We start from the raw sequence: 26847 nt of genomic DNA, 5'->3' as shown, positions 1-26847 counted from the left end.
TATTAACTACGTCACTATACTCCCCACCGGGCCCACCGGTGACACGTGGAAATTCGGGGTGTGACAGTTTGTTTGTTTATGTTTGATGTTTTTCATGTTTTGACTTTTATCCAATTTCAAACTCTATATCGCTTTCTTGAGAATTATACGCAAACTGGTGCGTAAACGTAATCAGTTAAATGCGACAGATACTCCGGAACAACTTATGCTTAACATACCTTAAATAACCTTTACATAACTTAGAAATAAGTTTTGAAGGCTTTGGTATGGCAAAATCAAGTTTATTCGCTTATAGGGACTAAAATTGACAAACTGCGAAAGTATGCCAATTTAAACTGTAACGAACATTCCGGAACTTGGCCATAAGTTAAACACACCCTAAATATCCTTTACATAGCTTATAAATAGGCTTTGAGGGGTTCGGTGTGCTAAAATAAACTTTATGCTCATTCAGGGACTAAAAGCGTCAAAAAGTGCATAAGTTTGCATTTTCGCGCATAGCTTACGTTCTGAATACATCCAGACATCCAAAAAAATTTATGTAATCATTAAAATATTATGTCTTAGTAATTGGCTTGTCAAAAATCCGTTCGTCGCGCAATTTGGATCGTTTTTGCGTCCGTTACGACTTCCGTCGTAATTAACCGAACAACGCAATCGTACGGCCAAACGAACCGACATCCGGCATACTTTTGAGCATGTTTCATGTTCCCTATACTTTAACATCCTTGTAGAGCTTAGAAATAGGTTTGACGGGTGTTAGAAGTGCCAAAACACGACCATACGCGCACAGGGACCTAAACTGCCAAAACTGAAATTTATGCTGGTCTACAGGGTCCTTACGGACCGTATGGGTGTGCTTACGGTCTGTATGCCATGCCCAGATCAATAGAATGCTTTCCAGCCATTTACAGCTGTTACCCACCTTGAGCACATGGTTTTTGGGTTCCTATGGGCTGGTTTGTGTGCCCATCAAGGTACCAAATCAGAATGCGGCAAGTGTACGGCTTAGATCGTGCCCCCTTCTCCAAGAAACGATCTTAACGGTAGTGCTACACCTATAAATACCCCCATGCCTTGCCCATTTCCCTCACATTTGAATCTGATTCTACACTCTCTAAGTGGAAGTATATGCTTCCTACCTGAGAGTGAATTGGGTTCGAATCTTGCGGGGACCATCTGTAAGTATTCTTTCACGTTTTTCGTTCGTTTTAGCGTTAAAGTCAAACTGTGTTTGACTTTCTGCATTGACCAGTTTATGGTCAACGCGAAGTTCGTTTGAACTTCATAACGTGAGCGTAATCACGATGGTTATAGTCCCTAGTAACTATACCTACTGATTACCATGTTATCTAGGCTCAGTGACGAGTCGTAGTTTCGGCCAAAATGCGTTTTCTCGCGTATTTTGTAACCAAACTACTCTAGGGTATTAAAACCGTTTGTTTTAATACCAAACCTGTTTTCTAACTTAACTAAACATGTTTTAGCATGTTTAGCTCGTCACTTTTAGTTTTGTGCTTATTTAAGGTCTTAAAAGTAAGCGATCTAATCAATCGCTTATACTTTCGAACCCAACCCATTTGGTTGACCATTAGGATCCGACCAAACACTTTGGGTGACCATAGTTGTATAGGGAATAACCTTACGAGGTTATACCTTATGGTCACGTCGTTTAAGTAGTTGCATGATAAGTAGTTTCTATGCCTTAGGAAAAATTACCAAAATACCCTTTTTGCCCTAAAATTCATTTTAAGCCTATGTAACATAACTTTTGACATCTAAACTGATTTAGCAACAATATTAAATATATCAAGGCATATCTTTCTTGTCATAGGGCTACTTAGGCGTTCCAAACACATTTTACGCGAACGGCGCGTTAAAGTAGCATAAGCTACCTAAGCGGGTCGTAATGGGTCAAAAGCATTTAGGATAGGTTTCGTTTTAGTATGTAGGCTTTGTCAAACCATATTACATAAGTTCCCACACTTATTTGGTTTACAAACCCTCGTACTACCCGATCCTCCGATAGGTCCGTTTATTAATGTAGATACCTATATTAGGTGTCGTTTGAATCCGTGATCTTCTAGCTTGCTTGGCGGACTTCTAGCTTGCTTGGCGGATATCTAAAGTCTATTGAGCAATCTCAAGTGAGTACATAGTCCCCTCTTTTACTGTTTTTCAAACGTTTTGGGGTGAAACACATGTGCCTAGTTGTTACTTTCATGTTTTCCATGTATTTATATCATATACTTGCTATGTTCATTAGCACACTTATAGTACATGATTTCATTATGTTTTGCTACGTATGTTTACTTGACATGCTAGCACATTGTTTTACATTACATTTCTTTTGCTATGTATGTTCATTTAACATGCTAGCACATTGATTTACATGACTTAACTGCTTTGTATGTTAACTTAGCATACTTAGTACATTGTTTTCATACAACATGTTTACATTTGGTATAACATTTGGTTTGCATAAACGGAACTTATATACATTCATTAACATTAGCTACGCCGCTCGGTAGTAAGTAATGGTACTATAGGACTTGACAAATCCCGTTCCTGACATCCTAGGTTTATTTGGATGAAAGGAATGACTGAATCTGAAAATATTTCTTTTGATAACCTTTACTTAGGGTTATCCGCCTGTCTCAAGGCTTGAATGTATGCGTTAACTTACCACATAAATGTTTGTATCACTAAAACATGCTTTTACTTTGCAAAACATAACTTTTTGATATACTCAAAATACCTTGTTTTGTACATTTATACATTTGGTTTAAGTGAACACATTTTACTTAACATACATAACATTTGTTACACATACATGACTACATGACTACATTTTGGACTTTTAAACATATGACAATGGTTTACACAAGAACATTTGATGGTTGGTTTAAACATGGACTTTATTCATTGGTGATTTGTTTAAGTGACTTATGTAACGAGACGTGTGTAGTATGATACAAGCATGGTGGATACGCCACTGGTACTTCCTATATATAAGTGCTTGTATTATATTACATGTCGTAGCGTTACTTAATTCATTTAGTTTGAACTTATACATTTTAAGAAAATAACATATTTTTCACAAAACTTTGTTTTACAAAAACAACTTGTTTTATACAACTTATTTTTACTTGGTTATTCATTTAACCATACATTACCCTTCTATCTATACATATCATTTTTATCACTTTTCAAATGATTTACAAAACAAAAACATTTTACAAGGTTCATGACTAACTTTTATTAAACATTTTCTAAAACCTAAGTATGAATCCTATTTTCACAAAAACCTATGTTACTCACAGGCATTTTTATGCTGACGTACCTATTTTCACATGTGTTTCAGGAGCCGTTGCTTAGGATGATGATCGTGACACTAGGGCGGACTTGGGCCTTAGTGACATAAAATGAAGAATAGACTTAGTTTAATTATGAACTCATGTTTCTTTTATTTTAAGACAATATAACTCTTTGGTTCTTGTTTTGAGAAAATGAAATTCCACCTTTGGTTATGAATAAAATATTATTTTAATTACCATGGTTGTGGAACAATAATTCTGTTACAACACTCCCCGATGTTTCCGCCACGATTTGATGTTTTATAGGGAATTAGGTTATTAGTAATGCTTTGACCTAGACGATAACCTTTCTAGGACCCCAACACAAGTTGTCTTGTGTTTAGATCTTAAAACATGCACTTCACCTATCCTTAGGTGATCACTAAAAAAACAAGAACCCAGTTTTCTGAAACGATTTTTGAAAAAAAAACAATCTTCTGTTTTTAAATGATTTATTATATGGTTTTGAACCCTTTTGATTTTTTTTCAAATTGATTTTGAAATTTTATCATTTGTTTTTGAATGATTCTTTTGGCCTTGTGCCTTCAAGTTTTCAAAATCTCGTCAAAGTTTTGGGTTCTAAATAGTGTGAACACGTGCAAACTGGAAGGGTGAATGCCTGTACCCTGGGTTTTCTGTCTAAGGCTAGAGTGTTCGTACAAATCCACATAATCGGACCAGTCACTCTTACTTGGGAACTCCTGGGGTGAGTGTTCACTTATAGGAGAGCATGTCTTCGTTAAGCAATATTTTTGGACCCATTTACTTTGACTAGTCACCGTGTGTAGTTTGTCTGCTTTGTGATACAGACAACTGACCACCATCTTTGCCTTTGTTGATTTTGTTTCCTGTCGTTCTTTTCATCTAATCATCTCACTCGTTTCCTCTCATGTTTCCTCTTTTTAGCATGCCTCCTCGTCGTGAAAACCCGTTAACAATTGCCGAAATGGCAGACATTCTGGCACAACACATGGCTGCCGCACTCCCAAACATTATAGCTCAAGTGAACCAAGCCAACAACAATCAGAATGCTCCTTGTAACTTCAAGAGTTTCAATTCGGCTAAACCACTCAAGTTCAGTGGTACCGAAGGGGCAACTGGGCTCCTTCAATGGTTCGAGAGCATTGAGAGTACATTCCGCCACGTTCTGTGTCCTGAGAATCGGAAGGTCGAGTTTTCTTCAAGCGTGTTTCAGAAGAGGGCGCTTACATGGTGGAACAGGGTTATGAGAGACCGTGGTGCAGAAGTTGCTTTGGCACAAACATGGGCTGAGCTGAGAACTCTTATGATGAGGGAGTTTTGTCGTCGTCATGAGCTGCGAGCGTTGGAGAGGGAGTTTGATGACTTGAAACAAGAAAGTGGTGAGCACAGGGCGTATACTGATAGGTACGAGGAGTTAAGCTTACTTTGCCCAACAATGGTTACCCCACTCGATAAGGCTATCGAGAGGTACATCGATGGTCTACCTGACTCCGAGCAAGACATCGTTACTGGTAGTAATCCTACCACTGTCCGTCAAGTGATCGAGTTATCTGCGACGTTGTCTGAGTCGCAGATTCGAAAGGGTAAGTTGCACAGAAAAGGTGACAAGAAGGGTAAGAAACAGGAGTCTGACAAGAAGGATAACAAGAAAGGTAAAAACAAGAAGGGAAATGATGCGGGATCTTCAAAGGGTTCTAGGAAGTGGAAGGCTTCCCAAAACTATGCCGTTACTGCACAGGCTCAAGCTGCACAAAATCAGCCTGCGCAACAACCTGCCAAGAGGCCTTATCTTGGCAATGCACCTTTATGCAACAGGTGTAACGGCCATCATCAGCCGCACCTCCAATGTCGTCAATGCACCAACTGTGGCAGACCTGGTCATCTTGCTGCCACCTGCCGTATTCCTGCCAATCAGAATCGGGCAGCTCAGAACCCTGCTCAACAAGTTGCTCAGCCTCTTACTCAGCAACAAGGTCAAGCAACACGACCTCACTTCCCACCAGGCTCTTGTTACAACTGTGGGGATCTGACCCACTACCGTAACCAGTGTCCAAGATTGGTGAATGCGAATCCAGTTCAGGCTCAGGCTCGAGGACGAGCTTTCAACATGAATGCACAAGAGGCGCAAGCAGACAATGATGTGGTGAACGGTACGTTCTTTGTTAACAATCAACCTGCGTCTGTTCTTTTTGATTCAGGGGCCGATAACAGTTTTGTGTCGTTGTCTTTTGAGCCCTTGCTTCGCGTGTCTAGAAAGAAACTAGGTAAGCCTTTTACAGTCGAAGTTGCGAGTGGTGAACCCGTTGTTCTTGATTCTGTTCTTCGCAACTGCCAGTTGAACCTTAACAACCATCTTTTTCCTATTGACCTCACGCCTATGCAACTTGGAAGCTTCGACATTATTGTGGGTATGGATTGGTTAGCCAAACATCACGCAGAGGTAGTTTGTTTTGAGAAGATCGTTCATGTGCCGCTCTCGTCAGGTGAGATCCTACAGGTTCGTGGTGAGAAACCTGCTAGTAGCCTCAAGCTTATGTCTTGTTTTCAAGCTCGGAAGTATCTGTGAAAGAACTATGTGGCCTTCTTGGCACATGTTACAGCAGATAAGGGCCAAGGTAAGCCTATGCAAGATATTCCTGTTGTTCAGGATTATCCGGAGCTGTTTCCTGAAGAGTTACCTGGTCTACCCCCTGCACGCCAAGTCGAGTTCCGTATTGATCTTGTACCTGGTGCAAATCCCATTGCCAGAGCTCCATATCGTCTTGCACCGTCTGAGATGCAAGAGCTATCTAAGCAGCTTCAGGAGCTTTCTGACAAAGGTTTTATTCGTCCTAGCTTTTCACCTTGGGGTGCTCCCGTTCTCTTTGTCAAGAAGAATGATGGATCCTTCAGAATGTGTATCGATTATTGTGAGCTGAACAAGCTCACCATCAAGAATCGATATCCTCTACCTCGCATTGATGATCTCTTTGACCAGTTACAGGGTGCTACTTGCTTTTCGAAGATCGATCTTCGTTCTGGGTATCATCAACTTCGTGTGCATGAAGAGGATATTCCCAAGACAGCGTTCCGCACTCGATCTGATATCCAAGCACGCATTTCTCAGGCTCAACATGCTTGTGTTTCACAAGATTTGATGGGTAAGGAATTACCCTATCACATTAATCCTGATCTTATGCTGAAGGAAGATGGATCGTATTATTTCATGGACCGTTTATGGGTCCCAAGCCAAGATGACCTTCGCACCTTGCTTATGGACGAAGCCCATAAGTCTCGCTATTCTGTTCATCCTGGTTCAGACAAGATGTATAAGGATCTTCGTACTCGGTATTGGTGGCCTGGTATGAAGAAGGACATTGCCTTGTACGTTTCAAAGTGCCTTACTTGTCTCAAGGTTAAGGCTGAACACCAACATCCTTCTGGTCTTTTGGAGCAACCAGAGATTCCAGTTTGGAAATGGGAAAACATCGCTATGGATCTCATTACTAAACTTCCGCGCACAAAGAAAGGTCATGATGCCATCTGGGTAGTTGTTGATCGTCTTACTAAGTCAGCGCATTTCTTGCCAATCCGTGAGGATTTTTCTGCTGAAAGGCTGGCCAAAATCTACGTGATGAAATTGTATCTCGACATGGTGTTCCTTTGAACATTATTTCTGATAGAGATGCTCGCTTCTCTTCTCGTTTTTGGAGAACCATGCAATCTGCTATGGGGACCCAACTTAATTTGAGCACAGCTTATCATCCACAAACAGATGGCCAAACTGAAAGAACAATCCAGACTTTGGAGGATATGCTTAGAGCTTGTGTGATCGACTTTGGTGGTAGTTGGGATTCACATCTCCCATTGATTGAATTCTCCTACAACAACAGTTATCACTCCAGCATCAACATGGCTCCTTTCGAGGCTCTCTATGGTCGAAAATGCCGTTCACCAGTCTACTGGAATGAAATAGGTGAGGCTCAGCTTACTAGACCTGACCTCATTCTAGAGACAACTGATAAGGTTAAGAAAGTTCGTGATAACCTTCAGACAACTCGAAGCCGTCAAAAGAGTTACGCGGACCGACGACGCAAGCCCTTGGAATTTCAAGTCGATGATCGTGTATTACTTAAGATCTCACCTTGGAAAGGTGTGATCAGATTTGGAAAGAAAGGAAAACTTGCACCTAGATACGTTGGACCATTCAAGATCGTCGAAAGAATCGGGAAGGTAGCCAACAGACTTGATTTACCTCCTGAACTTGGTAATGTTCATCCAACCTTCCACGTATCCAATCTCAAGAAGTGTCTAGCTGATGAGAACCTCCACATACCGCTTGACGAGATTCGTGTTGATAAAACACTGCATTTTGTTGAGAAACCTGTGGAAATTATGGATCGTGAAGTCAAATGGCTTAAACGCAAGCGCATTCCTTTGGTTAAAGTTCGCTGGGAATCTAAACGTGGACCTGAGTTTACTTGGGAATGTGAAGATCAAATGAAGGCAAAGTATCCGCATCTATTCTCACGAGTTTCCTCTATACAAATTTCGGGACGAAATTTCCACAAGTAGGGGAGACTGTGACATTTGTGCTTGTAATCATTGTGAACAATTCAGTTATCAATGAAATAAAGTCATTTGATCCCAATGTTTGTCTGTTTATGTTTCATGTTTTTCATGTTTTGACTTTTATCCAATTTCAAACTCTATATCGCTTTCTTGAGAATTATACGCAAACTGGTGCGTAAACGTAATCAGTTAAACGCGACAAATACTCCGGAACATCAACTTATGCTTAACATACCTTAAATAACCTTTACATAACTTAGAAATAAGTTTTGAAGGCTTTGGTATGGCAAAATCAAGTTTATTCTCTTACAGGGACTAAAATTGACAAACTGCGAAAGTATGCCAATTTAAACTGTAACGAACATTCCGGAACTTGGCCATAAGTTAAACACACCCTAAATATCCTTTACATAGCTTATAAATAGGCTTTGAGGGGTTCGGTGTGCTAAAATAAACTTTATGCTCATCCAGGGACTAAAAGCGTCAAAAAGTGCATAAGTTGCATTTTCACGCATAACTTACGTTCTGAATACATCCGGACATCCAAAAAAATTTATGTAATCATTAAAATATTATGTCTTAGTGATTGGCTTGTCAAAAATCCGTTCGTCACGCAATTTGGATCGTTTTTGCGTCCGTTACGACTTCCGTCGTAATTAACCGAACAACGCAATCGTACGGCCAAACGAACTGACATCCGGCATACTTTTGAGCATGTTTCATGTTCCCTGTACTTTAACATCCTTGTAGAGCTTATAAATAGGTTTGACGGGTGTTAGAAGTGCCAAAACACGACCATACGCGCACAGGGACCTAAACTGCCAAAACTGAAATTTATGCTGGTCTGCAGGGTCCTTACGGACCGTATGGGTGTGCTTACGGTCCGTAAGCCATGCCCAGATCAGCAGAATGCTTTCCAGCCATTTCCAGCTGTTACCCACCTTGAGCACATGGTTTTTGGGTTCCCATGGGCTGGTTTGTGTGCCCATCAAGGTACCAAATCAGAATGCGGCAAGTGTACGGCTTAGATCGTGCCCCCTTCTCCAAGAAACGATCTTAACGGTAGTGCTACACCTATAAATACCCCCCATGCCTTGCCCATTTCCCTCACATTTGAATCTGATTCTACACTCTCTAAGTGGAAGTATATGCTTCCTACCTGAGAGTGAATCGGGTTCGAATCTTGCTGGGACCTTCTGTAAGTATTCTTTCGCGTTTTTCGTTCATTTTAGCGTTAAAGTCAAACTGTGTTTGACTTTCTGCATTGACCAGTTTATGGTCAACGCGAAGTTCGTTTGAACTTCATAACGTGAGCGTAATCACGATGGTTATAGTCCCTAGTAACTATACCTACTGATTACCACGTTATCTAGGCTCAGTGACGAGTCGTAGTTTCGGCCAAAATGCGTTTTCTCGCGTATTTTGTAACCAAACTACTCTAGGGTATTAAAACCGTTTGTTTTAATACCAAACCTGTTTTCTAACTTAACTAAACATGTTCTAGCATGTTTAGCTCGTCGCTTTTAGTTTTATGCTTATTTAAGGTCGTAAAAGTAAGCGATCTAATCAATCGCTTATACTTTCGAACCCAACCCATTTGGTCGACCATTAGGATCCGACCAAACACTTTGGGTGACCATTGTTGTATAGGGAATAACCTTTCGAGGTTATACCTTATGGTCACGTCGTTTAAGTAGTTGCATGATAAGTAGTTTCTATGCCTTAGGAAAAATTACCAAAATACCCTTTTTGCGCTAAAATTCATTTTAAGCCTATGTAACATAACTTTTGACATCTAAACTGATTTAGCAACAATATTAAACATATTAAGGCATATCTTTCTTGTCATAGGGCTAGTTAGGCGTTCCAAACGCATTTTACGCGAACGACGCGTTAAAGTAGCATAAGCTACCTAAACGGGTCGTAACGGGTCAAAAGCACTTAGGATAGGTTTCGTTTTAGTATGTAGGCTTTGTCAAACCATATTACATAAGTTCCCACACTTATTTGGTTTACAAACCCTCGTACTACCCGATCCTCCGATAGGTCCGTTTATTAATGTAGATACCTATATTAGGTGTCGTTTGAATCCGTGATCTTCTAGCTTGCTTGGCGGATATCTAAAGTCTATTGAGCAATCTCAAGTGAGTACATAGTCCCCTCTTTTACTGTTTTCAAACGTTTTGGGGTGAAACACATGTGCCTACTTGTTACTTTCATGTTTTCCATGTTTTCATATCATATACTTGCTATGTTCATTAGGACACTTATAGTACATGATTTCATTATGTTTTGCTACGTATGTTTACTTGACATGCTAGCACATTGTTTTACATTACATTTCTTTTGCTATGTATGTTCATTTAACATGCTAGCACATTGATTTACATGACTTAACTGCTTTGTATGTTAACTTAGCAAACTTAGTACATTGTTTTCATACAACATGTTTACATTTGGTATAACATTTGGTTTGCATAAACGGAACTTATATACATTCATTAACATTAGCTACGCCGCTCGGTAGTAAGTAATGGTACCATAGGACTTGACAAATCCCGTTCCTGACATCCTAGGTTTGTTTGGATGAAAGGAATGACTGAATCCGAAAACATTTCTTTTGATAACCTTTACTTAGGGTTATCCGCCTGTCTCAAGGCTTGAATGTATGCGTTAACTTGCCACATAAATGTTTGTATTATTAAAACATGCTTTTACTTTACAAAACATAACTTTTTGATATACTCAAAATACCTTGTTTTGTACATTTATACATTTGGTTTAAGTGAACACATTTTACTTAACATACATAACATTTGTTACACATACATGACTACATGACTACATTTTGGACTTTAAACATATGACAATGGTTTAGACAAGAACATTTGATGGTTGGTTTAAACATGGACTTTATACATTGGTGATTTGTTTAAGTGACTTAAGTAACGAGACGTGTGTAGTATGATACAAGCATGGTGGATAAGCCGCTGGTACTTCCTATATATAAGTGCTTGTATTATATTACATGTCGTAGCGTTACTTAATTCATTTAGTTTGAACTTATTAATTCATTTAGTTTGAACTTATACATTTTAAGCAAATAACACATTTTTCACAAAAACATATGTTACTCACAGACATTTTTATGCTGACGTACCTATTTTCACATGTGTTTCAGGAGCCGTTGCCTAGGATGATGATCGTGACACTAGGGCGGACTTGGGCCTTAGTGACATAAAATGAAGAATAGACTTAGTTTAATTATGAACTCATGTTTCTTTTATTTTAAGACAATATAACTTTTTGGTTCTTGTTTTGAGACAATGAAATTCCACCTTTGGTTATGAATAAAATATTATTTTAATTACCATGGTTGTGGAACAATAATTCTATTACAACACTCCCCGACGTTTTCGCCACGATTTGATGTTTTACGTGGTCGGGGTGTGACAAATAAAATCTTTGTTTGCCGTCAAAAAAAAGAACACAAATTAGTTGTTCGGTTTTGATAAAAAAAAATTATAAACCAAATCGTTAAATTTTGTGACCCCACTGAATGAATTTAAGCCAGCCATTGCAGATTAAAATAAAAAAGTTAACAACTCAGAATTGTGTATTTTGATCCGTTCCCCCTATACTTATTTCCATGGAAGCTGCACCCAAAACTCCGGCAACTCTCTCTGTCCTGGAAAACACGAATTTTACTTTGGTTGTTTTCCACCGCAACACACGCTGCAAGACGAAAAGACGGCACCGTCAACCGCCGTCTTCTCAATTTCATACAGTTCCGGGTCCCACCGTCCTCCAAACCTATCAACCGCGTCAAGACATACGACGTCGTCGTGGATCCAACTCGCAACCTCTGGTTCCGCGTATTTGTCCCCACCCAACACTCCTCAGACGATCTCCCGCTCATCGTTTTCTTTCACGGTGGCGCGTTTGTTTACTTCGCCCCGGACGTGAAGGTCTATGATGATATGTGCCGCCGGATGGCGAGAAAATTGGCTGTGGTTGTTGTTTCAGTTGATTATCGTCTTGCACCGGAGTATCGGTACCCTGTGCAACATAATGATTGCTTTGATGTGATGAAGTTTCTTGATGATGAAGAGAATAAGTTAAAATGGTTGCCGGAAAATGTGAATATTTCAAGTTGTTTTCTTGCCGGTGATAGTGCCGGCGGAAACATAGCTCATCATGTTGCTCAAAGGGCTTGTGAATCCAGTTTCCGACAACTTAAGGTACATCAATCGTTAGATTAACAAGATTGTATGATTAAGCCCGATAGTGTTCGGGTTAGACTCCCTAGAAGTCTTGTATATTGTTCTACATACATAAACGATAAACCTTTATAACCTTACCGGTAACGAGTAATTTAGTCGGTGGCGAAGCTAACTCATTAATTTAGATGTATTATAAAAAAGTAAAAAAAATTACCGTGCAATCATACAATAATAAAAAAACACGATAATAAAAAATTATTTTGGGGCTTAGGCTCATCATCATCATCATACTCAGTAAATCCCACGAATAGCAAAGCAAAGGTAGGGTCTGAGGAGGGTAATATGTAGACAACCTTACCTCTAGGAATAGAGGGGCTGCTTCCAGTGAGACCCCCGGCTCGATAGTAGTTTTGAATCAAGCCTTGGACATAAGGCACATAACACTCAGCAATCGGGACAAAGACCGATTAGTGCATGTACCCTTTTGTCTTTCAGCTATCAACGCCAACACATGATGCATGATTAACCGTCCTCAGTTTTTAACGTTATTTTCATGAAATTTGTAAAATAACGTTAAAATTAGTGCACTTTTACTTTTGCCCCCGATGGCCCACACATATATACATTATACTCGCATACCGCAAGCGGGGCGTATTTTGGGGCTTAGGCTATGTTTATCAATTCGGCATCTTTCAATTATATCATACTTAATTTCGGGCATAACTATTGTAAAAGGTTTGGGCTTAAAAAAATGGAATTTTAATTTAATAAATTAAAGGTTAATTACTTTTTGAGTCTCTATGTTTTAGTGGTTTTAACCACTTGAATTCAAAATAAAAAAGTTTAACGCCTTAAGTCTCTAACCGCTCATTTTATAACGTTTTGAGTCCAATTTTTTAACACTTGTACTTTAATTTTGGATTCAAGTGGTTAAAACCACTAAAACACAGGGACTCAAAACGTTATAAAATGAGCAGTTAGAGACTCAGGAACGTTAAACTTTTTTATTCTGCACTCAAAAAGTTAAAACCACTAAAACACATGGACTTAAAAAGTAATGAACTCATAAATTAAAGTATCATATTTTTTAGAGGTATCCTTTATATAAAAGAAAAAAAATCACTATAAAGATGGGGTTGCCCGTGATACCATTCCTTATACTATACCTCCGCCACAGAATTTAGTTGTTCGATGTCTCTTTTTCTCTATAAACCAAACCCTTTTGTTCAAAATTTGATAGATTATCGTGTATAATTCCTTCATTCGATCCAACTCGTATGATGTGTTAAGGTAATTGGCTTGGTGGCGATTCAACCATTTTTTGGCGGAGAGGAGCGAACAAATTCGGAAAAAGAACTCGAAGGAGGCCCTGTGTTGTCGTTGGAGCGAACATATTGGTATTGGAATGCATTCATGCCAATGGGCGAAGGCTACACCCGCGACCATCCAATCATCAACGTTAGCGGTCCAAAGGCGGTGGATATATCACAAATGGATTTTCCGGCAACCATAGTGGTTATGACAGGGTTTGATGCTCTAGTAGACTGGCAAAAAAGGTACTATGAGTGGCTGAACAAGTCCGGCAAAGAAGCTTATTTGGTGGAGTACCTAAACATGTGTCATGGTTTCTACGTTTTCCCGGAGTTGCCAGAATCCGAGCAACTATTATCCGAAGTGAAGGACTTCACTCACAAGGTTATAGAAAAGCTTTGAAACAATGACTCAGGATTTTATTGCATGGAATCATTGGCGGACCCAGGATTTTTGGACAATTGGGTCCCATTTTTCCGGTGTTCAAATTTTTTGGATCGGTCGTTGTTCGGGTCGGGTCGAGTCGAGAAACATAATAGAAAACAATATGATAACTAAATTACAAGTTTCATTTACTACACATTCAGCGAAATATAGGTGAGAAAAAATTGAAATAGGAAAAAAAAAAATAGAGTGATTAATTTAAAATCAGGTTTAAGAAAAAAAACACAAAAAAAACGAAACAAACAGGTATCAAACCCAGGACCTTTTGTATGTAAACAAGGGGTTTTACCACTGCACCAGGCTCACTGTTATTGTTATGGGGTCCAACTAAATTATTTTATAGGGTTCATAGAAAATTTTATATACCGCTTCTACTACTTTTTAAAAAAAGATTGAGGTCTGGGAATCCCTTTCCGCTTAACTTGGGTCCGCCCCTGCATGGGATGAAATGGGAAGATATGCATAACTTCTTAGGAAATTTGTGAACGTACACCTCCTTGGAAATGATCTTGAATATTATATATATATATATATAGGAGATGTTTTAAATGAAAACCATTTTTATTGTGAAAACTCGAAAACTAACTAAAAAAAGCCTAAAAAACACACAAATTTTTTTTTTCAATTTTTTAATAAAAATCGCTGGTTTTTATATATAAAAAAAACCTTTTTTTCAAATTTTTTTTTTGTGTAGTGCACATGTGTAATAATACACATGTGTAGTACACATACACATGTGTAGTATTACACATGTGCACTACACAAATTTTTTTTTTTTTTTTGAAAATTTTTTTTATATAAAAAAACCTGCGAAATTTGGTTTGCAAAAAAAAAAATTGTATGTTTTTGTTGGTTTTTTTTAATTAGTTTTCGAGTTTTCACAATAACTAGTGGTTTTCATTTGAACCTTCCCCTATATACATACATATATATATATATATATATATATATATATATATATATATATATATATATATCTCTTGTATAAAAACTAGTTTTTGCCCCGTCTAGGTTACGGGGCATTAAGCCGAATATTTCTCTCTCATAACATATACGTCTTTGTTTCGGTTACTTGTACATACCACTTATAACATGATCTCAGAAAAAATTACACCGAGTCAACAAATTAAAACAAAACACTACAATACTTTTGCAAAAAAATAAAAAATAAAAAAGACAAAAAAAATAAATAAAACACTACAATACTTTTATAGCTTTTATAGCTGTCTGGCACTATTTCCCTCTATGGGTAATGGAGTATATAGAATAACATTGCACATAACACTTAAAAAGTAGCTATGTTCAAATAAATTATTGTTTCGTTCATCTATGCTACAGAAATTGACTTTTCGACAACGAACATGATTGATAATTTAAGGCTTTAAGCCACAAAAAATGAAATTTATTTTCACAAAATTTCGTCACTGATCTCTTCTAGATCTACTACGAATAAGATTTGCGATAGCTAGTGCCTCTTATAATCTGTAGGAAATTATAAAGATAATATCCTTAAAAGATTTCTTTGTTATTTTTGGTTGAAAACAATTGTTACAGACCCAAGCCGTCAATGCCAGAGACACGAATGTATGCTGGTTTTGGGCATGGTTACTCGGTTTCGAGTTTTGAAGATCAGAGGCGTCTCTGAGAATTCACGTACCCTGTTCGAGATTGAAAAAATGTGCCCTTCTGTTATGTTTTGTTATTATTTAAAAAAGATCAAATCAGTATTGGGCTTAATAAATCTAATTCCAAGTGGGCTAAATTCTAAACCATAAAAATGATTTTTAAATTGGCATATATTGAAAGTGGTATGTGTTTACTATTTAAAAAAAAATAACATATACGTATTGGATTATTTTTTTAAATCGCATGCCCCTCGAAATTGTGGGCCTTGTGCGGAGGTCCTCCCCACACACCATAAAAGCTTCCCATGTTGAAGATCTTTTAAGATAAAAACAGCTACTCAACAACTTAAAAATTTTTGAATATATTGCAGATGTATTATGAAGTTTTATTCTATCATACATAATGAAGCATATCCTTTTAAGTTGTATCAAATCATTTCATGTTACTTTTATTAAGTTAATTTCAGGTGCAAACAACCTTATCCTACAAAACGTACGAAAGACATGAAAAAGGAAAAAAAAATGCGGTGGCATTTTTCGTAATTATTTGCTCGTAGGGTAATTATCAAAATTATTCTACAAATGATCTTGTAGGGTAATTTTATAAAATATTCTTGTATGGTAATTTTGATCCTGTAGGGTAATTTTGTAAAAAGTTCTTGTAGGGTAATTTTAAAACTTGCAAAGTAATTATGATACTCTACAAAATTATCCTACAAGATCAAAATTATCTTATAAGATCAAAATTAGCATACAAGATCATTTGTAGAGTAATTATGATACTCTACAAAATTACTCTACAATATCAAAATTACTCTGTAAGAACATTTTAAGTTGGGCAATTTTGATCCTTATGTAGTTATACACTTATTCTCAACTCTCTTGAGAAGTGGATCAGTCTTCGTCTTCATCCTTCAGATCTTACCCCGTCTCTGTGTAACTTTCCCGTGATTGTTCATTTGGAGCCCTTCCATCTGTTCGATACGAGCATTGTTAGCGGAGTCCGGAACTGATCGGAGTGATTCTTTGTTTTCCTTTGGTTTTGTCTGGGATATCCGGCTCTTGATTGCTTAGTAGGTCTGAGATTGGTCGCGGCTATTGATATAGTTCAGCTTGATCGATTCGAATCCTATTAACCTATTAAAGACCCGTGATATCATTCTTTCGTGTTTTCTCTCTATGGATCGACGGGGAAGGAGGGGTCATTATGGGAGGCAAGATCCGGCATCGTTGCAAGAGTTACGTAGGAGGAAGCAGGAGGAGAAAAATAAGATTAAGAATTCGCGTCAATACAAAGACGATAGTTGGAATACTGTTCTCAGCAGATATGAATCAAGACAGGAGAAGAAATTCGTCAACAGGTTAATTAGACTCCGCAATGCTACCTCCTTTTATATATCCAATCTGCCTGATTCATGTAATCGGACAATGTTGTGGAAGGATTTTGAATACTTGGAGAATCTGGAAGATGTGTTTGTTCCGTTTAAAATGATAGAGCGGGCAATAAATTCGGTTTTATCAAGCTTTAAAACGTAAATGAACTGACAAGTTGGATATAGAGAAATTAAAAGAGGTTAGAATCGATGGTGCGGTGATTGATGTAAATCTAGCAAAATTTGATAGAGATGGATCTAAGATCGAAAAGCAAAACACGGGGGAGAGAGTCTCGGTCTTCTCTAGACTCAAAGTGGTGGAACCCGAATCTGAAACTGTTAAACATCCAGGTAAGGTGGTATGTAATATCAGGAGAAAAGAACGTATAGATCAGTCGTATGTCCGAATAGGAGTGTCATTACTGAAAAGATTATTGAGCTACCCCCAATGAACGTAGAGACAAAGAAAAAATGGGAATATAAGTCTCTGATTGGCGAAGTCAAGGATATTGACATTCTTAATGATCTTAAAACTCATCTGTCGGGGATTATGGAGGAAGGTCTAGAGTTAAGATATTTGGGAGGACTTAAAGTGATGTTATGCTTCAGTAGTCCGGTGGAAGCAGAAGAGTTTCATGTCCTTAAGGTAGAGGAGTGGGAAAAGTGGTTCTCCGGGCTCTACGTTTGGGAAGGAATCCCTCCTATTTTCGAGAGAGTTGGGTGGATAAAGATTTTGGGGGTGTCGCTTTCTCTTTGGGACAGACATGTTTTCAATAAAATAGGAGAAAGCTGTGGTCGTCTACTAGTAAAATCGGAAGCTGAGGCAATCGACGGAAATATGGCTGAAGAACGTTTGGCAATTTTGGTTTAATCCGGGAAGAGAGTAGCTGAAGAAATTCAGTTAAAATGGAAGGATCAGGTTATTAAGGTTTGGGTGGAGGAGATTTCGGGACAGTGGTACTCGGCTTTTTTGGAGTCGAAAGAGTCGGAAATCTGCTCTCCCGGTAGATCATCGGTTTTTGGAAAGACTCCAGCATCCGACAGGGAAGAAACGAAAGGTTGCATGGCAGACTCTCCAATTTCTTGCATGGGAAAATCAACAGCCACTTCTCCCCACAATTTCGAGGTACACATGCAATATAAGGGGGCGCATAGGGAACAGGTTCAGCAGTCTTTCGAAAATAATGAGGAGAGAGAAGAGATGGGACCCGAAGTGCAAATGGGGGAAAATGATAGTCCAATTGATGAGCCCAATACTAATTCTCCTCGGCCCAGCTACATCACAACCAGGCCCAAAAGAGTTGTTAACCCAAATTCCCGGCCCGCAACTATATTATTCCCGACTTGAATCAGGGTGTGGAGAACTCAAGCAACTCTGACCGTTTCATTATAGAAGAAATTTTCAGGATGGAGAGAGAGAGAGAGAGAGAGGGTGTCACACTCCAACCGATGGCGGAAACATCGGGGCGCGACACTAAGCGTTCAGATTGCTCAAGAGATTCCACAACACTAAATTGTTTCAGTATTAATTAACTAATTTCATGCAAAATTGTCTAAACATCAATCACCATCACGAAAGTATCAAATACATAACATTCAAATATTGTTCAAAATTCTTGATTTAACTAGATGAGTTTCTAAGCATCATCCTAGCTTGTTTCTTCAGTGTCCAAACTTATCAACCTGCAACATGTATTAAAATACTATCAACAAAATGTTGGCGACTATACAAGTTTGAGTACATAATAGCATAATAGTTTAAAACGTTCCAAAACTCGTATCCGCCATGAAAACATGTAACAAGTTTCACCAAGCTAAGCTAACGCAGTCCCTACGTAACACGCATTTCCAATGCAATTAACATAGCAATCCCAAGAGTCAAGCGGGAGCTATAAACGTTCATTGCCTTTCCCAAAGTCTAACGGGAGTGTCACACCCCAACCGATGGCGGAAACATCGGGGCGTGGCACTGAGCGAAACAGATTGTCCAGAAGTTTCCATAACAACTATGATTACCAATTATTTAAAGCATCATGTCCCATACCATGACATAAAAAGTAACATAATTATTGCAGACAAAATCAAGTCAATTGTTCTGTTCCGGGACAACTCAGATTTCAAATACAGACAATTCGTCTATTCGTTTCTAGACCTTTCCTAGCCTCGATTTCACAGCAAGCCAAGCATTTAAACATCTTAAGCACCTGCCACATACGTTAAAGTAAAAGTTAATACATATAGTGTAAAGGTGAGCATACAAGTTTAATAGATATAATAGAGTTTGAAATCGTTTACGCATAACCAGCACGTACACAGAGTGAAATGAAGCACGTAAGTTATCGACATGATCCTATCAATACCAATGACTGCGGGTTGACTGCCCAAGGCAGTTCGTAATACACACTCACACTGTGAGCCATGTAATTACTTGTCCTTAACAACCCCTGAGTGAACAGGTGCTGAGTCCAAACTATAGTACTATCGTTGCTAAGGCAGGTAGACAGCAATCCATGCGTAAACATAACAAACAAGCATTCATTAAGTCACGTATAACATGAGGTAACGGTTAGCGTTAAAGTATTGCGTAGTGCGTTCGATGTGATTTAGAATAAGTAACCTATGTAACACCCAAAAGTGCATAAAGCAAAAAGGGTTCGAGTATACTCACAGCGATGATGGATTGAAGGGAGCGCTAGAGTGAGATTAGCCTGATCAGAATGATAGCATAAACAATAAGCGGCGCGTAAAACGATGCAAAGTGTCAATGGATCAGACGGTAATCCGATCGGGTGGCAATCCGATCGGGTGGCCGGTCGATCGGGTGACAGTCCGTTCGGATGGTCATCCGATCGGATGACCATTCGATTAGATTGTTACCTCGTTTGGGATGGATGTGTTTGTGTGTGATGGCTTAACTTTGAAGTTTTCGTTGTAGCATTTTAAAAACAGAGAAGTACCTATACCTTTCAGGTCGGTCGATCGAACGTCTGTTCGATCGGGCGGCAATCCGATTGGTAGAACACTTTAGTGAGAACAAGTTCACAGCAGTTTGTCACTCGATCGTATTGCAATCCGATAGGGTGGCATCCCGTATGCATTGAACATGTTGAAAATTGTTTAAGTGTTGAAGTCCAAACATCACATGGTCGGGTGGTAATCCGATCGGGTGGCAACTCGATCGGACGGCAATCCGTTCGATGTTCAAAACCTCAAATGTTGAAATAAAAGTTAAGTGTGGGACCCAAGGCGTAAGCCGATCGGGTGGCTGTCCGGTCAGGTGGCAATCCGTCCCAGTCGACCTGATCATCTTCTTCACTTGGTTGTTTTTGATAGTTTGTGTTTTCTCGAGGCGATTTGATAACGTGCCGAGCAACAGAACCTCGTCAAGCGCCAAGTAACCCGATCGGACAGGAATCACCCTAGTCTGGTCAGTCCGTGGTTCGATCCGGTGGTTCATGCTTAACCCGAAATCCATAGTCTCTTAGATAGAATCCAGATCTGGAACTAACACACCACTAAGAATGAGTAGAAGGTCAGAACAAGCTCCGATTCTATCGATTTTGAGTGCGTTGTGTGTAAAAGAGTTGAAAGAAAGTTGGAAACCATCTTTCAATCCTTTTCTCCATGAATATGTTCAGATCTATGAAAGATCTTTGTTTATTTATGTGGAAATCGTCCAGATCTAAGTTGTTCTTGGTGGATTGAAGCCAAAACATGAAGTTCATATGAACACCATGATGACATCATCATGGAACATCTCAAATCTAATGATTTCACGGTTAAAAGTTAAGATTCAAAAGATAGAAAGGTGGAGGAGTGCGTGTAGGTCAAGAAAGTACAAGATTTAGGTTGGAAACTTACAAGAATCGCGAGAAATCGGAAGAAATAGAGGTTGGAGCGAGCTGGTCGAGTGAGAGCTGTCAACATCAAGGGATGTTGACATATGGGGGTATTTATAGGGTTTCCATAAAGGAAAAGGGGGAAAGTGGCTGGTCGATCGAGTGGCAACTCGATCGGGTGGCAGCCCGATCGGGTGGCAACTCGGTCGGTTGGTCACTCGATTGGTGTGATCGGCGCGACAAGTTTTGTTGTTTCGATTCGCGTGTTGAGCGTTGCGATGCGATAGGGTTTCTCATTCAAATTACTTTTAATCCCAACTAATATATCTAACATATAATTATCATAATTAACTTGCGTTTAGCATTTGCGATTGAGTTGTGATTGCGTTTTGATTAATCACGACCACATAACATAAATAAACATGCACAAGTAACACATAAGAAGCACACACCCGTAAAACAATATCCAAAACGCGTAATTCGAGTTGCAATGCGATTGCGATAAAGCGATAAAGCATACGATAAACATCGATTAACCTCGATTATTAATAAGTACACCACATAATACAACTAACGTAAAAACATAAATAAACCATCTACAAGTCAAAGAGGTCAAAACAGTAATTGAGCAAGGAGTGACAGATCGCAATTAGCAATCTTTTCTTCTTTTGACTTCAATGTTGACTTTGACTTTGACTTTCAAAATACGGGGTGTTACAGCCTCCCCCTGTTTAGGGAATTTCATCCTGAAATTAGGCTTCAGCCGTAACAAACAACTACGGGTACTTCGCCTTCATGTCGCTTTTGAGTTCCCAAGTGAACTCTGCGCCTCGTTTGCCTTCCCAGCGGACCTTCACAATGGAAATGCGCGAGCGTCTGAGCTGCTTGGTTTGGCGATCCATGATCTCGACAGGCTTCTCCACGAAGTGTAGTGTTTCGTTTACTTGAAGATCCTCAAGAGGTACAAATAAATCATGCTCAGCCAGGCACTTTCTGAGGTTAGACAGATGGAAAGTCGGGTGAACGTTGCTAAGTTCCTCCGGTAGTTCGAGTCTGTAGGCCACTTATTCGATCCTTTCCAGAATCTTAAAGGGTCCAATATATCGAGGCGCGAGCTTTCCTTTCTTTCCGAATCTGACCACACCCTTCCAAGTTGATACCTTTAGGAGTACATGGTCGCCAACATCAAATTCAATGGGCTTGCGTCGTCTATCGGCGTAACTTTTCTGACGACTCCAAGCTTTCAGCAGGTTGTCTCGAATTTGGAGGATTTTGTCAGTCGTTTCTTGTAGTAGCTCCGGACCGGTTAATTACGAATGCCCGATCTCGTGCCATACAATAGGCGATCGACATTTTCTTCCTTATAGTGCCTCAAACGGTGCCATTTGAATGCTGGAATGATAACTGTTATTGTACGAAAATTCGAGTAAAGGCAGGTAAGCGTCCCAATTACCACCGAAATCTATGACACACAAACGGAGCATGTCTTCAAGGGTACGAATCGTTCTTTCAGTCTGACCGTCGGTTTGGGGATGAAAAGCGGTACTTAGATTAAGCGTAGTACCGAGCGCGGCCTGAAACGTTTCCCATAGACGCGAGGTAAACCGAGCGTCACAGTCAGAGATGATGTTGCGAGGCGTCCCATGTCGACAAATGATCTCGTTGGTGTAGATTCGGGCTAATCTTTCTACCTTGTAGTCTTCCCGTATTGGCAGAAAATGAGCAGATTTGGTCAAACGATCAACGACAACCCAGATGCTGTCGTGACCTGATGGCGTACGCGGAAGTTTCGTTATGAAGTCCATAGCTATGCTCTCCCACCTCCACATAAGGATCGGGGGTTGTTCAAGCAAGCAAGAGGGTCTTTGGTGCTCAGCCTTGACTTTCGAGCAAGTCAGGAACTTCCCAACGTAGAGAGCGATATCTCTCTTTATGCCCGGCCACCAGTACTTGTAGCGAAGGTCCTGGTACATTTTATCGGCGTCGGGATGAATGGAATATCGAGATTTGTGGGCTTCGTCCATCAAAATCTATCGTAAATCGGTCCGTTTTGGGATCCAAATTCGGTCAAGATAATGGAATATCTCATTCAACTTATTCACAAGCTGGGCTCCATCGTGATAGATCCTTTCCTTCTTTAAAGTTATCACACCCCAACCGATGGCGGAAACATCAGGGCGCGGCACTGAGCGAAACAGATTGTCCAGAAGTTTCCATAACAATTACATTTACCAAATATTTTAAGTAACACGTCCCATACCATGTCATATAAGATAAAATAATTATTACAGTACAAATCTAGGCAAATTGTTCTGTTCCGACAACTCAGGTTTCAAAAGTACAAACAACTATTTGTTGGTCACTAAGACTCTTTCCTAGCCTTGATTTCCAAGCAAATAGACACTTTAAGCACCTGTCACATATGTTAAAATAAAGTCAATACACATAGTGTAAAGGTGAGCATACAAGTTTGATAGTAGCATATAGAGTTTGAAATAGTTTACGCATAACCAACACGTACACTGAGTAAAACGAAGCATGTTAGTTATCGACATGAACCTATCGATACCAATGACTGCGGGTTGACTGCCCAAGGCAGTTCGTAATACATGATCACCACTGTAATCCATGCAAATAATTGTCCTTAACAACCCCCGTGTGAACAGGTGCTGAGTCCAAACTATAGTACTATCGTTGCTAAGGCAAGTAGACAGCATTCCATGTGTAAACATAACAAACAAGCATTCATTAAGTCACGTATAACATGCGGTAACGGTTAGCGTTAAAAGTATTGCGTAGTGTGTTCGATGTGATTTCGAATAAGTAACATATGTAACACCCAAAAGTGCGAAATCAAAAAGGGATCGAGTATACTCACAGCGGTTGATGGATTGAAGGGAGCGCTTGAGAGTAAGGTTAGCCTGAATAGTTTGATAGCATAGCAATAAGTGTCGCGTAAAACGAAAGCAAGTGTTGGTGGGTCGAATGGCTTTTCGCTCGGATGGTAGTCCGATCGGACAGCCGGTCGCTCGGATGGCAATCCGTTCGGACAGCGGTCCGGTCGGACAGTAGTCCGGTCGGATGGCTGTTCGAGTGGATTGTTTCTTCCTTTGAGAAGAATGTGTTTGTGTATGATGGCTTGACTTTTTGAAGTTTTAGTTGTAGTATTTGAAAACATTGAAGTACCTCTACCTTACAGGTCGGTCGATCGGACGGTCGTTCGATCGGCCGGCAACCCGTTCGGTTGGGCACTTCAGTGAGAACAAGTTCACAGCAGGATGTCACTCGTTCGGATAGTAGTTCGATCGGGTGGCATTCCTAGTGCATTGAACATGTTGAAAATTGTTTAAGTGTTGAAGTCTAATGGTCACACGTTCGAGCGGTTAACCCGATCGGATGGTAGTTCGATCGGACAACAACTCGTTCAACGATCAGACTTCAAATGTTGGTGAATAGTTTAAGTGTGGGACCCAAGGTGCAAGCCGTTCGGTTTGGCCATTCGATCGGATTGGTTGTTCGATCGGACAGCAGTCCGATCGGACGACACTCCGTCTTGGTCGACCTGTTCGTCCTACACTTGGTTGTTTTGATTGTTTGTCGTTTTATCGAGGTATTTTGATAACGTGCAAAACAACAGTAACCTTCTCACTACTTGGTAATCCTGATCAGACAAGAATCACCCAAATCCGGTCAGTTAGCTTTTCGTGACGGTGTTCCATGTTTAACCCGAAATCGGTAAACCTCGTGGATGGAATTCAGATCTCGAACCAACACTACCACAAGAATGAGTAGTATGTCGACACAAGCTCCGATTCTATCGGTTTGAGTGCATTGAGTGTAAAAGAGTTGAAAGAAAGTTAGAAAACCATCTTTCAATCCTTTTTACGGTGAATATGTCTAGATCTATGGAAGATCTTTGTTTGTTTATGTGGAAATCGGTTAGATCTAAGTTGTTCTTGGTGGATTGAGGCCAAAACATGAAGTTCTTCAAGAACACATGATGATGTCATCCTAGAACACCTTGAATCTTGATGATTTCATAGTTAAAAGTTAAGATTCAAAAGATAGAAAGGTGTAGGAGTGCGTGTAGATCAAGAAAGTACAAGATTTAGGACGAGATCTTACCGGATTTGAGAGAAATCGGAGAAAAAGCAAGGAGAGCGTGCTGTTCGGTCAGAGAGTTTCCAAAAGTGGAAAGAATGAAAGTGACAGGAGGTATTTACAGAGTTCCAAAAGAGGAAAAGGGCTGATCGGTCGGCCAGGCAGCTCGATCGGACAGCCTGTCCGATCGGACGGCAGTCCGAGCGGACGGCTGGTCGATCGGCTGGTTGCCTGATCGATCGGTCGCCTGATTCGAGTGTTCGGTGCGACGAATTTTGCTGTTTCGATTTCGATTGCGAGCGTTGCGATGCGATAGAGTTTCCTAGTCAAATTACTTTTAATCCCAACTACTCATATCTCGCGCTATCTCTTCTCCACTAATTATCATACTATATCAACATACAATCATCCTTATTTCGTATTCGTTTTGCAATTACAATTTGATTGCGATTGAATTCGATTGCGATTCGATTGATTACCACTCATAACATAATTAAACATGCACTTGTAACACATAAGGCAAACACACACGTATAACAATAACCAAAATGCGTAATTCGAGTTGCGAGCGCGATGTTGATTAGATTAGTTCGATTAGCGTTTAATTGACTTTATCGCATTGTTACTTCCTATTGTTCACAGTCGTAAGGCGATTCATAGCGATAAGTATACATCGATTACTGCAATTCTTAACAATTACTCCACCTAATAAAACTAAAGCGAAAATAAAATATACTAATCTATAAGTCAAAGAAGTCAAAACAGGAATTGAGCAAGGAGAGACAGATTGCAATTAGCAATCTTTTCTTCCTTTGACTTCAATCTTGACTTTGACTTTGACTTTCTAAACACGGGGTGCTACAGCCTCCCCTAGTTGAGGGAATTTCGTCCCGAAAATAGGCCGAAGCCGTAACAAACAACTGTCGGTACTTCGTCTTCATGTCGCTTTCGAGTTCCCAAGTGAACTCTGCGCCTCGTTTGCCTTCCCATCGGACTTTCACAATAGGAATGCGTGAGCGCCTGAGCTGCTTGGTTTGGCGATGCATGATTTCGACGGGCTTCTCCACAAAGTGTAGTGTTTCGTTTATTTGGAGGTCATCGAGCGGTACAATTAAATCATGCTCAGCCAGGCACTTTCGAGGTTTGACACATGGAAAATCGGGTGGACATTACTATGTTCCACCGGTAGTTCGAGTCTGTAGGCGACTTTTCTGATCCTTTCCAGAATCTTAAAAGGTCCAACATATCGAGGCGCTAGTTTCCATTTCTTACCGAATCGAACCACACCCTTCCAAGGTGTTACCTTTAGGAGTACGTAGTCGCCAACGTCAAATTCAAGGGGCTTGCGTCGTCTATCGGCGTAACTTTTCTGTCAATTTCGAGCTTTCAACAAGTTTTCTCGAATTTGGAGGACTTTGTCAGTCGTTTCTTGCAATAGCTCAGAACCGGTTAATTGCGAGTGACCGATCTTGTGCCATACAATAGGCGATCGACTTCTTCTTCGTATAAAGCCTCAAATGATGCTATTTGAATGCTGGAATGATAACGGTTGATATACGAGAATTCGACTAACGGCAGGTAAATATCCCAATTACCAACGAAATCTATGACACACGAACGGAGCATGTCTTCAAGAGTACGGATCGTTCTTTCAATCTGACCGTCGGTTGGAGGGTGGAATGTGGTACTTAGATTAAGCGTAGTAAATCGGGCATCTTGAAACGTTTCCCGCAGTCACAAGGTAAACCGAGCGTCGCGGTCAGAGGTGATGTCGCGAGGCATCCCATGATTACAAACGATCTCGTTGGTGTAGATTCGGGCTAATCGTTCTACCTTGTAGTCTTCCCGTATTGGCAAAAAGTGAGCAGATTTGGTTAAACGGTCAACGACAACCCAAATGCTGTTGTGACCTGATGACGTGTGCGGAAGCTTAGTTATGAAGTCCATAGCTATACTCTCCCACTTCCACATGGGGATTGGCGGTTGTTCGAGTAAGCCAGAGGGCCTTTGATGTTCAGCTTTGACCCTTGCACATGTCAGGC

At 39.9% G+C, this 26847-nt stretch overlaps 1 protein-coding gene across 1 annotated transcript in view; it reads left to right on the top strand.

Moving 5' to 3' along the window:
- Positions 1 to 13825, top strand: part of LOC110942947 (probable carboxylesterase 18) — a 28547-nt gene extending 14722 nt beyond the window's left edge. Inside the window, exons 2-3 of the mRNA XM_035989881.1 lie at positions 11546 to 12130; positions 13403 to 13825. Coding sequence (XP_035845774.1) covers positions 11546 to 12130; positions 13403 to 13825 — 1008 coding nt within the window. The remainder of the gene's footprint in view (positions 1 to 11545; positions 12131 to 13402) is intronic.
- The last annotated feature ends 13022 nt before the right edge of the window (positions 13826 to 26847 follow it).

The sequence above is a fragment of the Helianthus annuus genome, chromosome 5 (genome assembly GCF_002127325.2).
Source record: "Helianthus annuus cultivar XRQ/B chromosome 5, HanXRQr2.0-SUNRISE, whole genome shotgun sequence".
In the NCBI taxonomy this organism is placed as follows: domain Eukaryota; kingdom Viridiplantae; phylum Streptophyta; class Magnoliopsida; order Asterales; family Asteraceae; genus Helianthus; species Helianthus annuus.
This window is presented reverse-complemented; position numbering and strand designations above follow the sequence as displayed.